General features: G+C 35.2%; 1 protein-coding gene across 11 annotated transcripts in view; it reads left to right on the forward strand.

The window, feature by feature from the left end:
• The window catches only part of APAF1 (apoptotic peptidase activating factor 1), a 27153-nt gene extending 4836 nt beyond the window's left edge, over positions 1–22317 (forward strand). For 3 of the 11 annotated variants that reach the window (XM_042890093.1, XM_042890094.1, XM_042890099.1), the window contains 23 exons: positions 15–58; positions 1542–1654; positions 2032–2163; positions 2541–2779; positions 3417–3584; positions 4198–4329; positions 4800–4913; positions 5491–5669; positions 6374–6500; positions 8434–8559; positions 9376–9507; positions 10413–10538; positions 11444–11605; positions 11872–12000; positions 12785–12910; positions 13707–13826; positions 14690–14815; positions 15682–15807; positions 18106–18225; positions 18525–18650; positions 19444–19569; positions 20012–20158; positions 20669–22317. In XM_042890093.1, the coding sequence (XP_042746027.1) occupies positions 15–58; positions 1542–1654; positions 2032–2163; positions 2541–2779; positions 3417–3584; positions 4198–4329; positions 4800–4913; positions 5491–5669; positions 6374–6500; positions 8434–8559; positions 9376–9507; positions 10413–10538; positions 11444–11605; positions 11872–12000; positions 12785–12910; positions 13707–13826; positions 14690–14815; positions 15682–15807; positions 18106–18225; positions 18525–18650; positions 19444–19569; positions 20012–20158; positions 20669–20812 (3084 nt within the window). In that variant the 3' untranslated portion in view covers positions 20813–22317. Of the gene's footprint in view, positions 1–14; positions 59–1541; positions 1655–2031; positions 2164–2540; positions 2780–3416; positions 3585–4197; positions 4330–4799; positions 4925–5488; positions 5670–6373; positions 6501–7024; positions 7117–8433; positions 8560–9375; positions 9508–10412; positions 10539–11443; positions 11606–11871; positions 12171–12784; positions 12911–13706; positions 13827–14689; positions 14816–15681; positions 15808–18105; positions 18226–18524; positions 18651–19443; positions 19570–20011; positions 20159–20668 lie in introns of those variants that run through there. The other 8 variants (XM_042890095.1, XM_042890098.1, XM_042890097.1 and 5 more) reach the window with 8 other exon arrangements.
• Positions 22318–22584: the final 267 nt, after the last annotated feature.

Raw genomic sequence — 22584 nt, forward strand, 5'->3', positions numbered from 1 at the left:
TTAACATCGAGGAGGCCAAAGACCGCCTTCGTTTGCTCATGCTGCGCAAATACCCGAGGTGATGTTGGTAAAATGCTATGCTATTCTTTTGCTCTGCAGTCTAATAATCTAAAATGTCTGTTATTACATATTTCTGTTTCTTAATTAAAGAAAAGATCAGAAGTCAACATCCTAACTTTCACTTTTTGCTTTCCCTTTTTCTCTTTTAATGTAGATAATGTAGAAGTGATAGTCAAGTTAAAGCTAGCAGTACTTCAAGAATTTTGATGCTTGCATAGGGACTACTGTTAATATTTTCTAAATTGCTTGCTTATGGGAAAAGAGAAAATAGATTCAGAGAAATGTAAAAAAGCTGAATGGTAAATGGATGGTTAAATCAGGTATGTAATATGTGCAGTAAAACTTTTTCTTTAAGTAGATGTTTTTGATGGAGTAGCATAAGGGATGCATTGTAGGCTTGTTCTGGATATATTTGTCAGATTATTAATGCTTTTGCTATAAATATATATATTACACACACACACACATATATATATATGTATATATATGATAACCAGCTGTGCAGGAGTCACCTTCACATGAAAAGTTATTAGTCACTGAAAACTGAAAGTTGAGAACGAATAGCTGGAAATAAGCACTACTCTAACTTCTAGTGTTCTTACTGTGTACTTAAAATGTTTAATGAGTGTATGAGGATCATACAGCAGTGGAAGGCTGTGCGTCACTAGAGAGCAGTTAGTGTGTTTTTAAAGTGGTTGCTTTGGAGTTACCAAAGTGAAAGCAAGTTTTCAAGATATGATCAATTGTGGCCAAAAAGGCAAGTTGCTTTCAAACTTCAGGAAAGTTGAATTGTTTGATCAAGCAAAGTCTTGGCCACTGCACAGCTTTTTTTCATGTTTGAACGGTAGCTTTTGTTATTTTTGGGGATTTCATTACTCCCTGGGAAAATCTATGCCAAACTAAACACGAGTGAGATATCTCAGGAATAATACTCCAGTGATATGATCTTTACAGCCGATGGAGTACTGGCATTTTTGTAAGAGAAAGAAGTCTTCCTTGCATAGAAAAGATTTAAAAAATATTGCCAGGCCTGTGGGAAATTGACTGATAAAGGTGAGAAATTCAAGTAGGTGCCTCCAGTGGAGAAAAGAGATATACAGAATGATTGAAGGGGAGCATATTCTTTTCTCTCACTAACTCACCAGATTACTTACAGAAGCTTGGAAGAAGCTATGGCCTGTGCTGCATCCCGCCCAGTTGGAGATGTCAGAATGCTGTAAGAACAAATTGAACGTGTTGCATTAGGTTAATAACAGTTCAAGTATGAACCAAACTTCACTGATTTGTTCTTGGAGAAACTTGCATTCAGCTTTCTGACACAGGGTTTAATGTCCTCTTAAAATGTTTCTTGGATTAGTGGAAGAAAATTGAAATTGTACTACTTAGCTAATTCTGAAAATGTTCTTTCGTTATGAAGGTGAAATAGTATATCTTATTACTAATATGATATCTGAAATATGAAATATCTTTTCTTGTACTAGGTCTCTTTTGGTCCTGGATGATATTTGGGATTCCTGGGTGTTAAAAGCATTTGATAATCAATGTCAGGTTCTTATCACCAGCAGGGACAGGAGTGTGACAGATGCTGTGTCTGGTAAGGAATGATCTTCTCTTCTGCATTACAAATCATGGATGTACGTGTATGCAAAGTGTTTTTGTGAACTTATAAAAGAATTGATAGAATCCATGTCTGTCAAGTTGTGCACAAATGACGAAGTTTTAGCATTCTGCTCTGTAAAACTATGCTTTTCCATGAAATATGTGTTATATGTTGTCCTGTGTATATGTCTATATTGAGAATCACTGCACTCTTCAGTAAATTAGCCTGTCCGATGCTGCTGTGTTTCGACTGATTATCTCTGCGTATGAAGTAGTCTCTGAGCCGGATCCTCTGTTCCAGATTTTTCTCCGAAAATTCTCTCAACTTCCATAGCATTTTGAAAATTCTTTTTAATTTTCCCCCATGTATAGGCAATAAATATGAGATTCATGTGGAAAGTGGACTAACACATGAGAAAGGACTGGAAGTTTTAGCCCTGTTTGTGAATATGAAAATATCAGAACTGCCAGAACAAGCTAACTGCATTGTAAGGGAATGCAAAGGTATGACACTTGACACTTTTAAAACCACTCAGTATATTTTTTTCTTCTGGATTTTGTCTTACAGAAAGAGGAGGAAACATTTGATGATCAGAGGGTTGGAGAACCTCTCCAGGAAGAGAGGTTAAGAGAGCTGGGCTTGTTCAGCCTGGAGAAGAGAAGGCTCTGGGGTGATCTCACTGTGGCCTTCTGGTACTTGAAGGGAGCTTATAGACTGGGAGGAGACTGACTTTTTACACAGTCTGATAGCGATAGGACAATGGGGACACCTCAAGAATTTGATTAAGAAAATTTCCTGATTTATTCATTCAGCTACTAGACTAAACTATTGAACTGTGTTCCTTCAGACCCTCTAAGGTTAATTTACTTTCTTCCTTCAGGTTCTCCTCTTGTGATATCCTTGATAGGTGCATTACTGCGAGATTTCCCTAGTCGCTGGGAATACTATCTGAAACAGTTACAGAATAAGCAATTTAAAAGAATAAGAAAATCTTCATCTTATGACTATGAAGCCCTTGATGAAGCAATGTCCATAAGTGTAGAGCAACTGAGTAATGATTTAAAAGATTACTATAAAGACCTCTCCATCCTCCCAAAAGATGTTAAAGTACCTACTAAGGTAATAACAGCAACTCAGAAACCTCATAGCTTATTTTATTTATTACTATTTTTTTATGAATTAGACTGGGTGGTTCTTGTAGGTTCCCTCCAACTTTGGATATTCTATGATTTTAGCGATGTATAAACAGTAACTTTAAAGAAGTAGTAAAATTTGAAATTATGGTATATAACTAATGTTATATGCAACTTAATTGGTGGTTTGGGTCTCTTATTATATCATACCTCCTATCGCCTGTAATACAGCTAAAAAATTGCAACTGAATTAATATGCTCGTAATGTTAGTTTAATGTATGCTCCATGCATAGCTCTTACATTAGGTTGTAACTGAACTATCTGAAGGCTTAAAAACTGTTAGGGAATTTCTTTTCTGAAAAATATATGATCACCATGAGTCAGTACAAATAGACAAACGAAGGGGTAGCTTGTATTATCTATCTCATACATATCTATTATCTGTCTGTCTATATATTTGCATAGTTTAATATTGAACTTCCTGAGTTACTCACAGAGCATAGATTTCTTTTGCAAATGGTAATGTTTCTACCATGTTTGTTTTTTTTTCTCAATTAATTGTTAGTCTTTTATGGCATTCCTACAGTTTTGTTTGTTCCTTAGTTCTTTTCTGATTTTTTAGGTGCTCTGTGTTCTTTGGGATATGGAAACTGAAGAAGTTGAAGATATACTGCAGGAATTTGTTAACAAATCGTTATTGTTCTGTGATCGTAATGGGAATTCATTTCATTATTATTTGCATGATCTTCAACTTGACTTTCTCACAGAGAAGAATCGCAACCAGCTTCAGGTAGAGTTCTGGCTTATTTGCTTACTTCTAACTTATTCTACAAAGCTGGACTTTCTTCAGAAAACATTCCTTTTTTAAAAAGTATCCAGAGTAATCATGTAATAGGCCCACAATGCAGTTAAACTTAACGCTGGCTAAGAACGTTTTAAACTTGAAAATGAGAAGTGATTTAATGATAATTCCATATGAAGCTAAGAAACTAATAGAATCATGGAATGTCTTGGGTTGGAAGGGACCTTTAAGGGTCATCTAGATCTGTTTTTGGAGGAGAAGGCAAAAAAAGGTAGATAGGAAGAAAAGGCCAATTGTTTGCTTTGTATCTATGTATGTAAAGGGTCATTTTTGTTACTGGATATGCATGTTTAATGTAAAGAGTGACCTTTTCTCAGTCTAAGAAGGAAGATTAGCAACTTGCTTTTCTGTCTTTAGTATCCACGGAGTTTCTGTAGAATGTCTTCAACATAATTTAAATTACAGTTTCTTAAGATAAGTTTTTCTTATTTAATTTGTTGACATCTTACATGAAGGAATAATAATAATAAATGTTTAATATTAAAATCAGTCCACACTTTTTATAGTATTAACTGAAGGTGTGTTTGGGTTCTCATTGCAGGAACTACATAAAAACATAGTAAATCAGTACAAGAGGTACTACAAGCTTCATGTGCCTGTGCTATCTCAAGAGGACTGCATGTACTGGTATAATTTTCTAGCATATCACATGGCTGGTGCCAACATGCAGAAGGTGAGTTCTGACTGGATTCATCTGTTTCTCTTCTTCACCCACTGCCCTTCCCCTCCAGGCCGTTTTTTCCTTTTAGAGTTGTCTTTTCCCAGGCCTCTGGGCAGATAGGCAAATACTGAACATAAAGTCCTTTCGGGGCTCCACTGATAATCACTGTTATGAAAACAACTTCATTTCTACCCTATGTCTTCTGTCTTTTCAATCAGTTTGTAAGAAGATTTCATATAACGCCTTTTGTTTTTCTTTTTCCTTTGAGCAAGATGTGGTAAAAAGTCTTCTTAAGCTTTTTTGGAAATCCAGGCTTACTATGTTGTATGGTAAAATTAAATTGATTTGCTTAGAGTACTCCAGTAAATTGATGAGTGAATTGGAGTGAATCGTATTAAGATATATTTGTGCTTTTTATTTTTCCCTTAAGTAGATTCAGTTGTGGAATTCATGCTCTGAACTATTATTTGTATTTCCTGTAGGAACTCCGTGATCTTATGTTTTCTCTAGATTGGATTAAAGCTAAAACAGAACTGGTAGGGCCTGCTCATCTAATTCATGAATATGTAGAGTATAGTTCAGTCCTGGATCAAAAGGTATGTAAAAGGTAAATGATCAGTCTGTTCCAAATATGTTTCTCCATCTTTTAGTGCATTTTATTTATGTATGTATTTGGGATACATAGGAAGTGTAAAAATGAAATGTTGGGGCAGTCCTTAGTTTAACTTCACCTTGGAGTGAAGGGAAAAATGAAGAATTAAAAAAACTGTGGTTTTAGTTAACTTCAGTATAGGTGACAGTAATTAATTATGGAACTCAGTGGTGAGAATCTGTGGTTCTGTGATAATTAATGGTGAGTGCAGATGATACTCCCTTTTTTGGGAAGTTTAGAATCTTGTTGGCCTGTTGGAATAGTCTTACTGATATCTAACATTGGCTGCTCATTGAGTAAATCATTGCTTCCAATATCCGTATTTGAAAAGTAAGGATAATACACTTTTTCTGAATAAAATAGCAGATTATTTCAGTCTATGATTTGTACTTGCTAATAGAACTAGGAAGAACTAAATGCTTCTGGAAGAATGCTGCCTGTATAGAAAATTAAAAAACAAAGGGCACTTAGAAGACGTATCCACTTCAGTAATTACCAAACGTTGTCTGCTCTGTACATAGGATAGCATCATATGTGAGAATTTTCAGGAATTTCTGTCTTTAAATGGGCACCTTCTTGGACGACAGCCTTTTCCTGACATTACCCAGCTGGGTCTTTGCCAACCTGAGACATCAGAGGTGTATCAGCAAGCCAAGCTGCGGGCTCAAAGAGAAACGGGAACGTTTTACTTGGAGTGGATGTAAGTGGCAGTAATCCATCTGCTGATGTGTTTATCCCTTGATTCAATAACATTGTCGCATATACAATTGAACACAGTAAAGGGTAATATAAGAAGTGCTGTTTTTTATGGGAAAAGAAAGTGAAATAATTTTCAGGAACTAATGAAAGAAAAACTGGACATGTAAAGCTTCAAATTAGTAATAATTTCATAGAAATGAAGAAATTACTTCTACTTAATGAACATTCATTTTAAGTACCTACCCAAATGTGAAAATAAGGTAATTTGAAAGTTCTCTATATACTTTTTTAGAAAGGTGAGAATGGTAGGGCAAATATTACGTGTGTGATGCAAACTTGAAAGAGAGCACATAGGAGATCACAGCTTCAGAAAGAAGTCTATTGGGACGTGGCAGAAAGCAGCTCATTAAGACATTATTAGGAAGACTGTTTTGCTGTACCATGGCTGTGCACATGAGGTAGCATGTTGGTTTCTTATGCACATAGTAGCATTCTTGGTCTCTAAGCTCTTAGCTGTTGGAGGGCAACATAAATTCTAAGTGAACGTAGGAATTGGTTTTCCTTATTTTGCGTGAAGGCTGAAAGCCTGCTGCACAAGGTATGTGAACAACTATTATCTTTTTAAAGGGAATTTTGAATGATAAAAAAATGCTAGGAAATCATAGAAATCAGACTCCTCTCAAACTGAACTATCTTCTCCTACAGAAATAAAAAATCCTTGAAAAACCTTTCCCGTCTGGTTGTTCGTCCGCATAGAGATGCAGTTTACCATGCCTGCTTTTCTAGGGATAGACAAAGAATAGCATCATGTGGAGCTGATAAAACGCTTCAGGTAAAAACACCTACCTGTGCATGAGTGAAGTGTAATGCTGTGTACTATTTTGATAATGTTTGTTAGTGGTGCTATTGCTTTCCTTTTGCTATGAAGATATTAGAGATCTAGAATATAACGGAGACAAGAGATTGAAAGGGTGTTACATAAACACATTTAGGTTAGTAAGTACTGTTTTGTAGTTCAATAACTATACTATGATACCATGTAAATGAATATGAGATACCTTTTAATGATACAAAAAGCTTAAGGCTTAAGTAGTGCATCCCAGCATGTTTCACATTCTTTTGCAGAAATTGTAGTTCCCGTCTACAGTGCTGATAAACAGTGAGACATGTTAGTTAGTGGTTTACATTTTCCATGGTGTTTTAATGGATGTTTGGTGCTAAGTTGATAAATTTTCTCATGCAAAGTAAAGAAATCTGGGCAGAAAAATGAGCCCTGGAAGTGGTAGACTGGAAAAAGGTACAAAGTGAGTATGGGGAGACAGAGAGGAAAAGTGACTAATAAAAATTTGCCAGCAGTCTGCCTGGAGGGAAGCCAGACAGCTCTCAAGAAAACTAGCAATCAGCCAGCCACTAACCTGGTAAAGTATCCATATTCCAGACAGCCAAAGGTAAGGGTAAAGAACAACTTTTCTGCAAGCCTTTGGTATTGTTTTGGATGCCTGCTAAGTTCAGTACTAAAGTAAAAGTATTAATGGTCCTCAGTTGCTGTTCATTTGGCTATTTAATGTGGTGGTCTTTGTTACTTTCTTTATTTGCTGGCTTCTACACTGTTATGGTCATGGCATCCACCCACTTAAGGAGATGCTTGGATATTCTAGTTTATGCTGTGTTGAAGTTATTGTGCTGGGCTTCTGTACTTCATGGCTTCATTACTGGGACTGCTGATTTCTTATTTTTCTCTTGTCTTTCTATTAAAAAAAGAGATTTTTTTTCCCCGTAACCTAAATTAGAAATAATAGGAAAACTAACAATCATTTTTCATTGTTTAACTTTGAACTTGTCATGTTTTTCCTAACAGTGACATCAAAATAAAACTGTTTCCAGATTTTAAGACTAACTCTCCTGTTTTTGTGGAATCAGAAAAAATGATTGCTAGATTCAGAGCAGATATTCTGCAGAACTGACTGTAGATGTAGATTTCCTTTTGCTTTGATGCTTTTATTTGAACAAATACCAACTATTTCATTGTCGCTGTTATTCCCATTTGATGAAAAAAAGATAGGAAAAGTAGGGATTTCACAACTGTAGCAACTTGAATGTTGCTGCAAAGAGAAAATTGTGATTTGTTAGAACAGCTGAAGATAGTTTACTCTTGCAATGGAAAGGGCACGTTTACCATTATTAAGGTAAATCCCAGAATTTTAGGAAACTGATTAATATGCAGTGCTTCTTTCCTGTAACCAGCTCAGAAGAGACTCCTAGCACCTTAATTTAATGATCAATTGCTGCTAAAATTCTTCCTTTCAACAGAAGAATATCGTATCTATCAACCTGGAACTTGTACTTGTAATAACAGTGCAGTTATTGTTAAGAAGTTATTGTGTGGTGAAGTTATTCACAAAGTAGAATAAGAAAGTACATGTATTTAGCCTTAAGGAGCACAGAAGTCATATGTGGTAGAAAGCCTAGCTTTGGTTAAAGGTTATACAGAGTCATTAATGAGGCACGCAATGCGTACGGATTTTTTATATGAGTGTTCAGTATTTCTTTCCATAATAATTTCTATCACCTTTATAGATTTGAAGTTCAAATTAAATGTTCTCATATTACTTTCCTTGAAATTATAAATGCTTTCAAAGTGCAAGCAGTTTTATGAAGAGCTTAGCTAAGGGAGCTCTTTGAGAGAAAGCAATCCTTTATTTGTGTAGGATGTTTCGAAATTGTCTGCCAGCTAGAAGATTTCATTCCTCATTGTATTTCTTCAGGTGTTTAAAGCAGAAAGTGGAGAGAGATTGCTGGAGATAAGTGCTCATGATGATGAAATACTTTGCTGCACTTTTTCTGCAGATGATAAATATGTAGCTACTTGTTCAGCTGATAAAAAAGTGAAGGTATGGAAACAGAGAGTAGACTTTTTGTGTGTTTGTTTTGCTACATCATAATTCAGATTTCAGTTTTAACTAACTCAGGGAGAGCAGATTCTTAAGTTTTTATTAACTGTCTTAAGCCTTACGTGGATAATTCACTACTTTAAAAGCAAAATATCTCATACTTGTTTAGCATCTTATGTTACCATCATGCATGCACAATTACAACTTATTTTATTTGTATTATCAGATGATTCTTTTTATGTAGAACACAGTGGGTGAGTCCACTCCTGTTTGTAACATAAAATTAGTATATGCACAAATGTTTTTCTTATATAGCATTTTCTGAGAGAAATTTATTTTTAATTCTTCAGAACTGCAACAAAATCTGACAATATTCTAATCTTTCTGAGATTTTAATCTAAACTATGATCCCCCTCATTCACTTGATATTTAAATTGTTCAAAACTAGCTGTGAAATTTTGTATACTTAATAGTAGCCTGAAACTGAATTTCGATGAGAGTAAGTTGGTTTTATTTGGTTGCAGACAGCTTGTTATAAGAACCTTTGACTGTAAATACCATGTTCCAGTTCTTGTTTTGAAAAATATATGTATCTGCATCTCTGCTCTACTCTAGTAGAAACAATCTGAAATCAAAGCTGTGTGTTAATAGATACAAATATACGTGTTTTCCCTTTCTCTTCCAAGCATTTTTGGTGTGTTATTAAGAGCATTTTTAGGGTTTTATTTGTATTCCTAAATGGTTTACAGATTTCATTTTTTTATTAAGTACATTGAATTTATTTAAAACTGGTTTTTATCCTTCAATTCCATCTAGATCTGGAATTCAAGAACAGGCAAGTGTTTGTACGTATATGAAGAACACACAGAGCAGGTCAATTGCTGCCAGTTCAATAACAGGAGGGGTCAGTATCTTTTAGCCACCTGCTCAGATGACACTTTCATCAAAGTAAGTTGAAAAGATTGTGATAAGCAGTATGGGAGTAATCAAAACAGAGTAATTATTGTTGTAGAAATATGATTCAAACCCTGTAAAGCAGGAAAATAAGCAAACACACAAAACAAACAGCAGCCACAAACAATACAAAACTGGATGCCAAATGATAAAATGAATGAATAATTAATGTAATGGAAGTGGAGCAGATGTATTTTCTTATTAAATTTATTGGGCATAATAAAGAAATGAAAGTGGAAGCCAACAAAATAACAGTAATCAAAACAAAAGATTTGTCAGATTAGCTATCTGGTTGTATTCAGATTATGAGGCAGTATGTGTACTGAGAGCAGAAGCCATGTAACTGAAATATCTGAGGAAAGGGGGGGAAATAGAAGAATAACGGAAGATCTGGCTGTGGGTAAGGGTGTAACTTCACAGCAAGTTCACAGTATATCCAGTAATAGAACAGTAAAATAAAAATCAGATTTTAGAGAACAATGTACAGATAACTGTTCCTGCTTTGAGTTCTCCCTGAGCAGTCAAGTGAAAAATCTGGTAACAGAAAGGCAGTATGCCCTGTAAGCTTAGAAAGTAGAGGTTGAAAGGAAGGAAAGAGGCTAGATGAAGTTTAATCCTCAATCTGAAGAAACCTTTGGAAACTTTGTGGTATTTGTGGTTCTTGTATTCATTGTACAGAAAGTGTTGTGTAATAGTTATGAGAATCATTTTCATGCAAGTTGGCATATGGAAGTAAATTGTGGGGGAACCTCAGGCATGGCTTCAAGTCTGTGAGCATGTGGGTAAAACTAAGAAACATTTGTGAGAATTTGGTTGCTGCCTTGGTTTTGTGAAGAATGTGAACAATCTGTGAATAATTCATGAATTTAATGGTATTTATATATTTGTTTCTCATGCAGCTTTGGAATTTGAAGGATAAGTACTGTAGGAATACGATGTTTGGTCATGTAAACGCTGTCAGTCACTGTAGATTTTCACCAAACGATGACTATATTGCTAGCTGCTCAACAGATGGCACAGTGAAGGTACACATCTTATTTTTTAAATCAACTGCCTGTTTTAGTGATTTTTGGGGAGTATGAGATACAAAATACGAGTGAGATAATTTTGTATTTGTGTGGTCAGCTTTTATGAATTAAACCCTGAAACAGCTGAGTGTTGTTCCCACTTTTAATGCAAGACTTGGAAAAGTTCAGTCTGGTTCCAGAAGGAAAATTGAGTGGCTGCAGTTTTAAATAAATTCTACTGAGTCTCATTTTGAGTCCTTTTCACCATTAAAAAAAAAAAAAAAAAAGTATATAGTTAAGAGAACTGACATGGAGGGGTGTTTTGAAATTTGTTTAAACAGAAATAATAATGAAAACAACGGCAAGAAGGTCTTCAAGAATAGTTAAAAGGTCTGTCATCTAAAATGGAATCAGCAATAGCCATAAGCAATAAAAGTGATGTGAGTACTGAGGTAGTTGTGTTTTTGCTTAGAACACAAGCATCGTTTTTTATTGCCTTTGGATGCAACAGAACTATGCTGCTTCAGTACTGCAGTTCTTAAAACACTAATACCTTTCTATGGAGCTGCTATATCAGGAAAGTGAGGTTGTAGTATCTGTTGTCATTCAGAAGAAAAATTGTGGTAGAGGAAACAGAAATATTCAGTAGCTCTCTGGTAGGTGCCTCAACGAAATAGGCGTACAAACTACCTGTATCCAGTGTACCAGATTGCTTGTTGTGAGTGGGCTTTATTTAACAGAGTTGCAGAGCAGATGTTATTTTTGTCTTTATTCTATTGTTAAGTAGAAGTTAAGACAGCCATCTAGGCTTGCTTGTTTGTTGTTTTCCTCACTTTCTTCCCTAAAAGAGATTGGGAAGTGGTTTTCTCCTGTTGTATGCTGTAAAGAGAGGTTTCATGTATTTCCTTCATTTTTTCTTGAAGCTTTGGGATGTGCATTCAGCAAATGAACTAAAAACTATTGAGATAAAAGAATTCTTCAGGAATGCAGATGAGCAGCAAGATGATGTGGAAGTTTTAGTAAAATGTTGCTCTTGGTCCAGAAGTAGTGATACAATTTTGGTGGTAGCCAAAAATAAACTTTTGGTAAGTATCTCATGTTAATAATTCTCTAGATGTGTAGTATGTTGCTATCTGGGTAGAATTTGTGAATACTTATAAAATATAAGATATGTTTCAGACATAAAGTGCCTGTTTTTAAGTGTGTGTTTAGTAAAAAATATGCAGATGATAAACATGATGAATGAGATAAATACCTTCTAAATTAAAAAGTGTACATTGTTGAGTATATAAACTGTGTCTGTGGTGAAGCCATTCTAGCTGTATGCTAAATACTGTAATTGCCTTCACAGCTTTTTGATGTCACGACATGTAATCTGTTAGCACAAGTAGTTGTAAGTCATCACAGTACAATCCAGTATTGTGACTTCTGTGCTGGGGATGAGTTAGTAGCAGTTGCTTTGTCTCATTGTTCTGTTGAGGTAAGTGATTTCTTCATTGCTACAATATACCAGGAAAGAGTAATTGAAAGAGTTACATTTGTCATGGTTTTGTGTAGGGAGAGGTAAAACAAAGTGGCAATTTTAACAGCTTTTCAATGTGCTTTGTTCTTTATAATTTTTGTTTACCTCTAAGATGTAAAATAGGAATTGGGAAATAGTGTTTTGAGGTTAGACATCCTTCTTAGAAAGCAGAACTCAGTTTTATATAAAACCACTAGGCCACTGTATTCATTTGAAGTTATGTGATGATGTGATTATTGTCAGTCTTTGGATTATACACCTCCCCTTTACTTAGCTCAAAACAGGCAAACAAAATACCTTCTCCTGTCTGCTGCTGCAGGATGTGGCAGTTTGTGAAAGAGGGATGCAACAGCTGAAATAACTTTGGGACTATCATGGCTAACTGAGCATGTACAAGTATTTGGGTTTTCTGTTCTTTTCTTTGTGTTTTTTTGTTTGTTTGTTTGTTTGTTTTTGTTTTTTTTAACCTACTTGCTCAGCTCAGTTTGTATTTTCATAATGAGTGAGGTTTTTTTTTTGTAATTCCTCTCACATCTTTTAAACTTATTGTTGTCAAAGAGGCTTCTGTTTCCATGTTACTGACCATCAAATTGTCATCAACTTGCACAGTTCTTTTTACACGACAGTTTTAGAGTGAGAATTGAGAAAATGCTAGTAGAGATAGTAATTAAGTATACTTCTTTTCAGTTTTGCTTGAAATACAATCTAAATGCATTTGAGTTCTTTCATATTTCTGCTGCAGTTGTGGAATATTAAATCCTTATCAAAAGTAGCAGATTGCAGGGGACACATGAGCTGGGTTCACTGTGTGACATTTTCCTCAGATGGATCTTTATTTCTGACATCTTCTGAGGACCAGACAATACGGGTAAGATTACTCTTTTTTTTAAGCTGATACTGTGTGCATATAAAACATATGAATTCTTTGTTAAAATTGTTCTTATAAAATTATATATTCATATACAATATAAAGTATTTAGCATTATGGTTATAGTAAGTATTTAGCTTTGTATTATATAAACATACAAAGTTATTTCTATATACAGTAGAATGAGCTGCCTATTTTCTTTATTTACTGTATAGATAAAGAATTTTTAGGTCCGGTGGCAGTTCAAGAGTAATGGTAATTTTTAGATTTCAGGTAATTAAAAACTGGAAACTGTTTTGATGCTCCTTTTGTAAGCTAGCAGTGTTGATATGCCTTTCGCTGTTAGATATCTAGGATATTTAGATTCTTATAGTTGTAATGCCTCATTAAAAACTGTGAAAATAGACCTACAATGTACAGAAGTAACATTTCCTTCTCTCCAAGCTAACACGTACATTCTTGAAATTTTGAACGCAATTGAAATATAGAAATCTATACTTGGCTTTTACTGTAACAGAATTTTAACACTCTTCTTTGAAACAGAGAAGTGGACTGCATGGTTCTGATGCCAAACACTTAGATGTCTGCTTGGCAGCCTAGAAAAAGAATTGTTTCATCAGTTGAAATTGCTATAGCAATTGCACAACTTTCTTTGCCTAGTAAATAAAAATAGCAGAAGGATAATTTTCACTGTTTTAAAGTCAGTGTTACTTGCAGATTTTGTAAGACTTTGGTTTAAAGGTAGTCAGCAAGTTTTTTATCTTGAAAACTAATGGAACACTCCGTTCTTTGACAGATTTGGGAAACAAACAAGGTGTGCAAGTCTTCTGATGCTGTGCTAAAAAGTGAACTGGATGTTGTATTTCACAATGGTGAAGTCATGATTTTAGCAATTTACAATCAGAAGCATATTCAAGTAAGCTGTGTTTCTCAATGCATTAGTATATTTGAAATTATCTGTAAATCCCAGTAGGAAACAAAGCACTGAAATAACTGCCTTTCAACAGTTGAATCCATAGCAGATGATTCTTAATATATTGTAAAATTTTAAGTCCGGGAACTTTGCCTATAGCAGAATAGATTTTTCACCTTTGCTCATGAAGGGAAATTGACTGAAAAGTCAAATTGTAGTTAAGCAAGTGTCCTGTAATTCAGCAGTATATCTGCTATCACATCTCTAAAGGTAGTTTCTCTTGCGACTGTGATGTTTTATCCTTGCTGATCTGTGGTTTCCCAGCAATGCATTCCTAGTCACCTTTTGATGTGCCATACAATCATTTTAAATGCATCACACTGGTAGATATTTTTAACTTACAGATTTTTTGTAAATCATTTCATTCTAAAGTTCTCATCAAAATTGGTGTAAGGACAACACTGGGTTGAAATTGGTGCACTGTACATGCTGTTAAGCTTTAAGTCATGCTTACACTCCATTTGGCACGAGTATCTGACTGGCAAGTAGATTTGAGCTCAGAACTCACTATATGGCCTTTGAAATTCAGGAATAACATGTTGACCTGTTTTCTGTGATCATGCAAACTTTTAAAAGCCTTCTGAGACTGAGATGTGTTTCTGTCTGCAAACTTGTCCCGTTCAGAACATGTTCTACAGTGATAGTTACACAGACCTTCAAAGCAACTGATTTGTGAAAGTATCTGGTCTTGATAAACAAAAGTTTAGAAACTGACAAACTCTTCTCTTGCCGTTCTTAGCTCTTTATTGTATTTTATTTCAGTTTAAATTTTAAAATATTTTATTAATTTATTGCCTATCTTGCAGCTCATTAATGGAAATACAGACAGCATTATCATACAGACAGAACCTCAGGAATCCCTTATTTGCTGCTGTTGCTTAAGTGAAGATCTTAAATTTGCAGCATTTGGGCAGGAGAATGGAGTGATAAAGGTATTAAAAAACCTGAACTTGATCTTGCTAATACTAGGAAAACAACTTTTTTTTTAAAGAAGTGTCATTTTAAGGACTCTCTTCAATAATATTCTTTAGTACAGTACTTAAAAATTTTTGTTTTAGTGACACTGAAATGATGGTAATTTAAAGGTAATACTAACAATGCAGCATTGCGCTTCACTTACCAAGGACTGATATTTTTTGTTGTCACCATCACAGAATCACAGAATTGTAGGGTCTGGAAGGGACCTCTAGAGATCATTGAGTCCAACCCTCCTGCAATGCAGGCACCCTAGAGCAGGTTGCACAGGTTGGTGTCCAGGCAGGTGTTGAATGTCTCCAAAGAAGGAGACTCCACAACCTCCCTGGGCAGCCTGTTCCAGTGCTGTCACCATTACTGTGAAGAGTAGGCACATTGGTGCAGAACTTCTTATGCTTCAGTTTGTGGCCATTTCCCCTTGTCCTATTGCCCTGCAATGCTGAGAATTGTCTGGTCTCGTCCCCTTGCCTCCCACACCTTACATTTTTTATAGACGTTGATCAGATCCCCTCTGAGTCTTCTTTTCTCAAGGCTGAACAGACCCAGGTCACCCAACCTTTCCTCACAGGGAATATGCTCCAGGCCCTTTATCATCTTCGTGGCCCTCCGCTGCACTCCTTCCAGGAGATCCCCTTTTTTTCTTTTTTTTTTTTTTTTTTTTACCAGGGAGCCCAAAACTGCACACAATACTCAGTCCATTGGCTGAGAATTCTGTATTTACAGTCTCTTCATATTTGAAGAGAATTTGTGTTGAGAATTTGAACTTCCTTTCCCTAAAATATGTAAAATAAATACTGTTATTGCATTTTTTTTCATTGTAAAGATACTGCAGTTGTTGGATGGGGAAGTTCTGATGTCCCGGGAAGCCTACAGGACATCTGTGCAGCACTGTCGATTTACCACTGATTGTAGGACTCTGATTTCAAGTGCTCACGATGCAGTCATACAGGTTTGGAAGATATTTTAAAAGATTAAATTGTACCTTTTTGGAAAAAATAAATTAAAAACATCTTTCCTATTATACCTAACGTAAACTCAGTGACCACTGTATATCCTGTGTGTGGAACCATCTTTGTTCCATGCATTTTGAATTGATTTTGTATTGCTATAGGGTAAGTTGGCATCCTTAATTCTATTGCTGCTTTGATTTATGTTTTCCTACTTATCTAATTTGCAAGTGTTGCAATGTCAAGTAATTTGTTGCAAAGAAACTTTAAATAAAAAGTTACTATTTTTTTCCCTGGATGACCTCAAATAGAATGCAGCAAGTTAGAGCACCAGATAGAGGCAGATAGGGGCTGTAGAGACTGTAGCCTTTATTTGTATCCCACAGATTGGTGAATATTAGGCAGTTCTAATGCTGTGCATGATAGAACCAACTGCTTTCAGATGGATGAAAAGAAATACTACTTTTCTTAGAAGGTAACAGTCTCCTGATCATGTTTGAGACACAATTCAGCACTGGCCAGGTGTGGACTTGTCTGTATTGTATAAGGGAATAGAATTGAAAGACTTGTCTCTGAGTGGGCTGCTGTGTCTACCTACTCCAATAAAGTGCTGAACACAGATACTTGCAAGAAGTTGAATGGTTGTATTAACATGGTCTCAAATTAATAAGCTCTCCTTTTTGGCAAGATTGATTGGCTATAGAGAAGCATTATGGTGTGTGTAGCGTTTTAGCTTTTAGCTCATCAGGGAATGCACTTTGAAGTGAGTGTCCTGGTCTTTTTTTAGTATAGTACTTCAGGTTTCAGTGCACAGCAGTTGCAGGCATGCAGACAGGATTCCTAAACTAGAATTCATACTTTAAAGTCATTCAATACGACCAAACTTGAGCTGATTTGAAGTCAAACCTCTGAAACTCACGTGGATGCTGGTCCTCAGCCCTATTTTGCTCAGCAAATCTATTCCAGTTTCAGTCTTCTGCCTCCTTGCTAGTGTACACGTAGCCTGTGCTGCAGTCTGTTATGGTGTTTGTTTTGCTCTAACTCTGTGCAAAACTTCTGGATCTGAAGCTATCCTGAGTATCTTCACTGTGATCAGTGGAGTAGTAGTCAGCTCACCACTTCCTCATCGTTTTTTTCCCAGATCCTCTGCTCCCCCTAGTGGGCCGTCACAGTTGTCATCTGAATGCCTCATTACTGTTCTTTCTTTGAGGCAGAAAACCTATTTGAAAACCAGTTAAATCCCTGTCATTTAAATTATATTGAAGCTTAATAGATTCTGTAAGATAAAATGACATTTATTCAATTGTCAGTGAAGAGTTCAATTAAAATAGTGCCATTTTGTTATGAAAACACCAACTGCAATGACACTTTATTAAAAATATGCTTTAAAATATAAATTAAAATATAAATATATCTACTTACATATAAGCATAGAAATTTAAAATATGATTTATCCAAATTTAATATAATTATAGAATATTCTGAGTTGGGTGGAATCATGAGAATCATTGAGTCCAGCTCTGGGCTCCACACAAGACCAGCCAAAATTCAAACCTCCTGTCTGAGAGCATTGTCCATTGCCCCTCAAACAGTTTAGGACTGTGCCCACTGCCCTGGGGAGCCTCTGCCAGTGCCCAACCACCCTCTGGTGAAGAACCTTTTCCTAATCCCCAGCCTGACCCTCCCCTGACACAACTCCATGCTGTTCCCTTGGGCCCTGTCACTGTCGCCAGAAAGCAGAGAAGTGCTTTCCCTTTGCTCCCCTTGTGAGGAACTGTAGGCTCCTTTTCTCTAGGTTGAACAATCCAAACGACTTCAGTTGTTCCTCATGTATCTTACCCTGTAGACCCTTCACCATCTGTGTTGCCCTCTTTTGGATGCTTTCTGTTAGTTTTATATGCTAACCTTCACACAGTGCTTAAGGTGAAGCTGCACCAGTGCAAAGCAGTGTGTAATAATTGCTTCCCTTGACTGGCTACTAGTGCTAATGCACCAGGATATTACTGCTTTTTTGGCTGCCAAGTGTTTTAGCACCAAATTCACTTAGAAAAAATCAGATTCTGTGTATATTACAGGGAAACAGTTTGCTTTCACATTTTGCAGTGGTTAATGCTTTAAAGTAAACTATCTCTGAGGTTGAACTATAATACTTCTAATAAGTTGCCACCTTCATCAAAACTTTTTATCATTCCTACAGGTTTAAAATTAAGCAGTTAATTAATTCTTTTTAAGTTGTGTTTCTCACATATATACATGTGTATGTGTGTATATATATATATATATTCCATCTTTATAATTAGGTCTGGAATTGGCAGTTGAACGAGTGTGTGTTTCTAAGAGGGCATAAGGAAGCAATCAAAGACTTTGCATTTCTGGAAAATTCAAAACTTCTTTCCTGGTCGTTTGATGGAACAGTTAAGGTAAATAAAAGGCTGTGTATAGTATAAAATACATCTTACTTTCTTTAATAAGAAAAGCTATTTGCTGAGCTCTGTATGTTGTATGGACACTTGCCTGGTTGAACTGATCTGGAAGTATGTGATGTCTTAAGACAAAAATTAACATTTTATATTTCTAGCAATATTTATTTATTATTATTTATGTTGTGTTTTGGCAAAATGTTTGCCATATTAGTACCACACAGATGAGTTTTATTTCCTTTATTGACTTTTTTTTAAACAGTATTTTACTGGAAAAACAAGCTAATTCTGTTCCATAGGTTTGGAATATCACCACTGGAATAACAGAAAAAGATTTTGCTTGCCATAGAGGTGCTGTTCTTTCTTGTGCTATCTCACCTGATGGTAGTAGGTTTTCATCTACTTCTGCTGACAAAACTGCAAAGGTTGGTTACTTTATGTACAAAAATAATTTGATAACTTGTTTGGCCTGATATTTTTGCTGTTTTTTTTTTCATTATGAGATAACTAGTGATTATTTAACTAATCCTTTTTTGCTTCTAGTGTTAAAATTCCCGTATCTGTGAACACGTTTCTAATGCTTTTACATACATTCAGAATTGATCTGGGTACAACTTCAGGCTGTCCTGATGACCTCTGTATGAAAAAAACACACATTCAATGCACAAGTCTGTGAAGAATGTTTTGTTTAGTTCTCTCTATTGATTTATTTTAGACTAATGCTATAATTGGGAAACGGAAGTTAAGAAAAACTTCTGAAACTTTACATGAAAATATTGTCCATGTTGTTGGTAATATTTTTGTTTAGAAGCAAGGCTCTAAAAGGCTCTACAAGGCTAAACTGTTCTGGGCCTGCACCATTAGCTTTTTTAAAATATAGTTCTAAATTGACTCATGAATCCTAGGGACAATTTTGTGAAGTTCTTTATAAATTAATGAGTTGCTTTAAAGAGCATATTCCAAGGAAAAAATGCACCTGATTCTGTAAGTTGTAACAAATGCATTCTTGTATGATTCAGAAAGTGAAAGCAGAGTACATACAGTGTAGTCCATACATAAGGAAAGAAGCCTTTAAGCATGTATGTAAGAAGTGATTTTTACTTTTGAATGCTACTTTTGAATGGTTTGGTTTTTGTTTTTTGTTTTTTTTTTAGAAAGAAGGGGTGAAGTTATAATTGTTTTTGAGCTTGTTTTCACCCTCCTGTGTTTTTCATGTAGATATGGAGCTTTGAAAGTTCATCTGTTCTTCATGAGTTGAAAGGCCATGAAGCCTGTGTGCGGTGCTCTGCTTTCTCTCCTAGTAATAAATTACTGGCCACTGGAGACGACAAAGGAGATATAAGGGTACTGCTTTAACCTTGTTGTTTATTTTATAATTCAGTTGATAGTTCTCATATGGAGGAGTTCTCATAGCTTGTGTTCTGCATGACTATTTAGTTAGCATCGTAGTGAATATCAGTTGAAGATTGCCGAGATACCTTGCCACATTCACAGGGTGACAGTAATTTGTAACCATATTGATAGATTTATTTTCCTGGGTTCCATAGGTTTATGAATGCTGCAGAACTGTGATTCACAGAATTTGCTGAGCATTCTACTGTAAATTCCATGAGTGATTAAATCCTTTCTATATAATACAGTCGTAGGAGGGGAGTGCTTCTTTTGGGTTATTCTGTCACTTCCAATTGAATGATTATTTTAAAAGGCTTTTTTTCCTCTAATATGGAAAAATATATTTCAGCTTTCCTTACGTTGACTTACACACATAATGTTTTCTTTCTGTCAGATTTGGGACATTTTAACAGGTGAATTACTTCACTTCTGCTCCTCAGTTACTGTGGATGAAGGAGAACCAACACATGGTGGTTGGGTAACAGACCTCTCATTTTCTCCTGACAGTAAAATGCTTGTGTCATCTGGAGGCTATCTTAAGGTAAGCCTTGAAATAATTAAAAAAATCTAACATACCTAATGAAAACAAAATGCTGATAATTTTAGGAAAACCCAAACCACTTAAAATAAACAAGTCTGATATTTTTTACTTAAGACTGCTCCATCGTTGTGTTTGTCTGGCACTTTTCACATTTCTTCTCCAGATTGAAAGCTCTTTGAATATATATTTCTAAGATGGAGTTTGTTTTTGAACTCCATATATGCTGTTGCTTATAGAGTTCGAGATAGAGTTGGGAACTTCAGATCTTTATTAACAAAGCTCTTTAACATCTTTAAACATTCCAGTCATTTCTGTTTGCTTTAATATCCACTCAATTTCAGCTGCAGCTGCATTCATAATGAACATGAACGTGCTCTATGTCCTACTGCATTTATTTGCTTATTTAAGATAACAAAGTTCTGCATTTCTATTTATGAAAAAATTGAAAGTGAATATTCTGCCTTGAAAAGACACACTTGCTCACTTGAACTGTATGGTTATATTTTACAGTGGTGGGATGTAACTACAGGAGAATCCTTGCAAACCTTCTACACGAATGGAACAAACCTCAAATCAATACACGTGTCCCCTAATTTTGAAGTGTACGTGACTGTTGATAATCTTGGTATTCTTTATGTATTACAGAAGTTGTGATCAATGGGCTGAACACTGTAGAGATCATGGAGCTCATTTTTCGAGCAGGAAACAAGACTGTGCTAAATTTTTATCTCTTGTTAAGCTGTGAATTATATTTCAGTGTTGCATTCACAATGTTTTCATTCATATTTATCTTCCTGCATGTTTTTGTAAATTAACTTGCATTTAGTCTTGTTTTTGATAAGCATTATTATAATATGTAACTCCTGATTTGCATTTTGAGAATATTGCTTCCGATTTCACAATGAAATTTTATTAAGATTTATTCAAATTAGGAGAAATTAATAATTAACAGCAGTGAAAAAATAATAGGAACATAACAGATCAGTAATGTATTCTGTGCAAGGGGTGATGGCTAAACGCTCTCTTGTTATGAACACAACTGTGAGATACAATTTTTTTTTTTTTTTAATTTTTTTTTACTATAATGAAAGGCTTTTCATTTAGTACAGAATGGAAAGAATCAGGGACATCCTCCATTTGAAAGAAGAAGCTAGCTATACTGGTGCTTGAAGTTCAAAACAAATCAAGTGACTGTACAGTTTACAGCAGCACTGCTTCCCTCTTGCCCCAAGAATCTTCACACTTTTAACCTTTTGGAGATAAAAGTGATAAGGAAAGAAATGAGGCGTGTGAGCTATTCTTAATAAGGGGAACATCTTGAGTCTTGTTTTCTCAAGGCAAAATTTGAAGAGATATTGGAATTGAAGTGGAAGAGGTTGTGCCACGCGTCCATTCAAACGATGGATACAGCTAACCAGCTAAACTGACACTGGAAATGCTTTAAAAGGTTTATATTGAAAAATATTAGAGGGTGTGAATTTGTGTTTTTTAGTTTCAAAATTAGCATTCAGTTTATACTATGAAGACATTTTATTGTTAGCTTTTTTAACGTTGGGTTCTTGGTACAGGGATCTTTTTCCTGGTAATATGTGTTTTTTATTACTCCTTGTTTTTTATAATCTATTTATAGATTCTGTATAGGGTGGAATCTTTGATGTTTTGTACTAGTTGTACTTGGCAAATCTTTTGTGAACAACTGGTTAACAATTTTTCTTAGATGCCAGTAAGCCTTGTTCTAGTAAACTGCCATTTAACTATGAAGAGTGACTGCACAAACATTAGTGCCATGATTTTAGGTTTTTTGTAGTTGGCAGTAGAACACATCATCTAGATACTTGATTGTAAAAGGTACATTAACAAGGGTGTATCACCTGATACAGAATAATGAAATTTTCACTTTTAGTAGCTTTTTTGTGTGCATTTCAGCAGATTTAATACACATTCTTAATGTTTTCCTGTTTTTGACAATCAATGTTTTTTTTTCCCTCTTTTTTAACTTGAAATTCCACTGTTTCTAAGGTGCTATTGAATACGGGTCAGTATAATTAGAATCCTGCTGGCAGAAATACAAAGAGAAGAAATTTGATAGAAAAAAATAATAATGTTTTGTATTGTAAGTATGTACAGCATTCAATAAAGATGATCCAGGCAATATGAAAGAATTTTAATTCTTGAGTGGTTTTTTGTTTTGTTTTGTTTTGCTTTTTTACAGAGTACGAAGGAGGGGAAGTGCTGTCTAATTTATTGTCTTTTTATAATCTTTTTCTGTGTTTTTACTGACAATATGAATATAAAGCTGCTTTTCATATCACATCCAGAATACTTCCGCAGGTAAGCAGTGGTTTTAAATATGACATGTAGGAAAAAATGAACAAAGGCAAACTGATGTCTTGGAACGTGTCATGTAAAGTTCAGGATAGAGATGC

This window comes from Lagopus leucura, unplaced genomic scaffold, assembly GCF_019238085.1.
Source record: "Lagopus leucura isolate 7727_CA_CO unplaced genomic scaffold, USGS_WTPT01 Super-Scaffold_100159, whole genome shotgun sequence".
Classification (NCBI taxonomy): domain Eukaryota; kingdom Metazoa; phylum Chordata; class Aves; order Galliformes; family Phasianidae; genus Lagopus; species Lagopus leucura.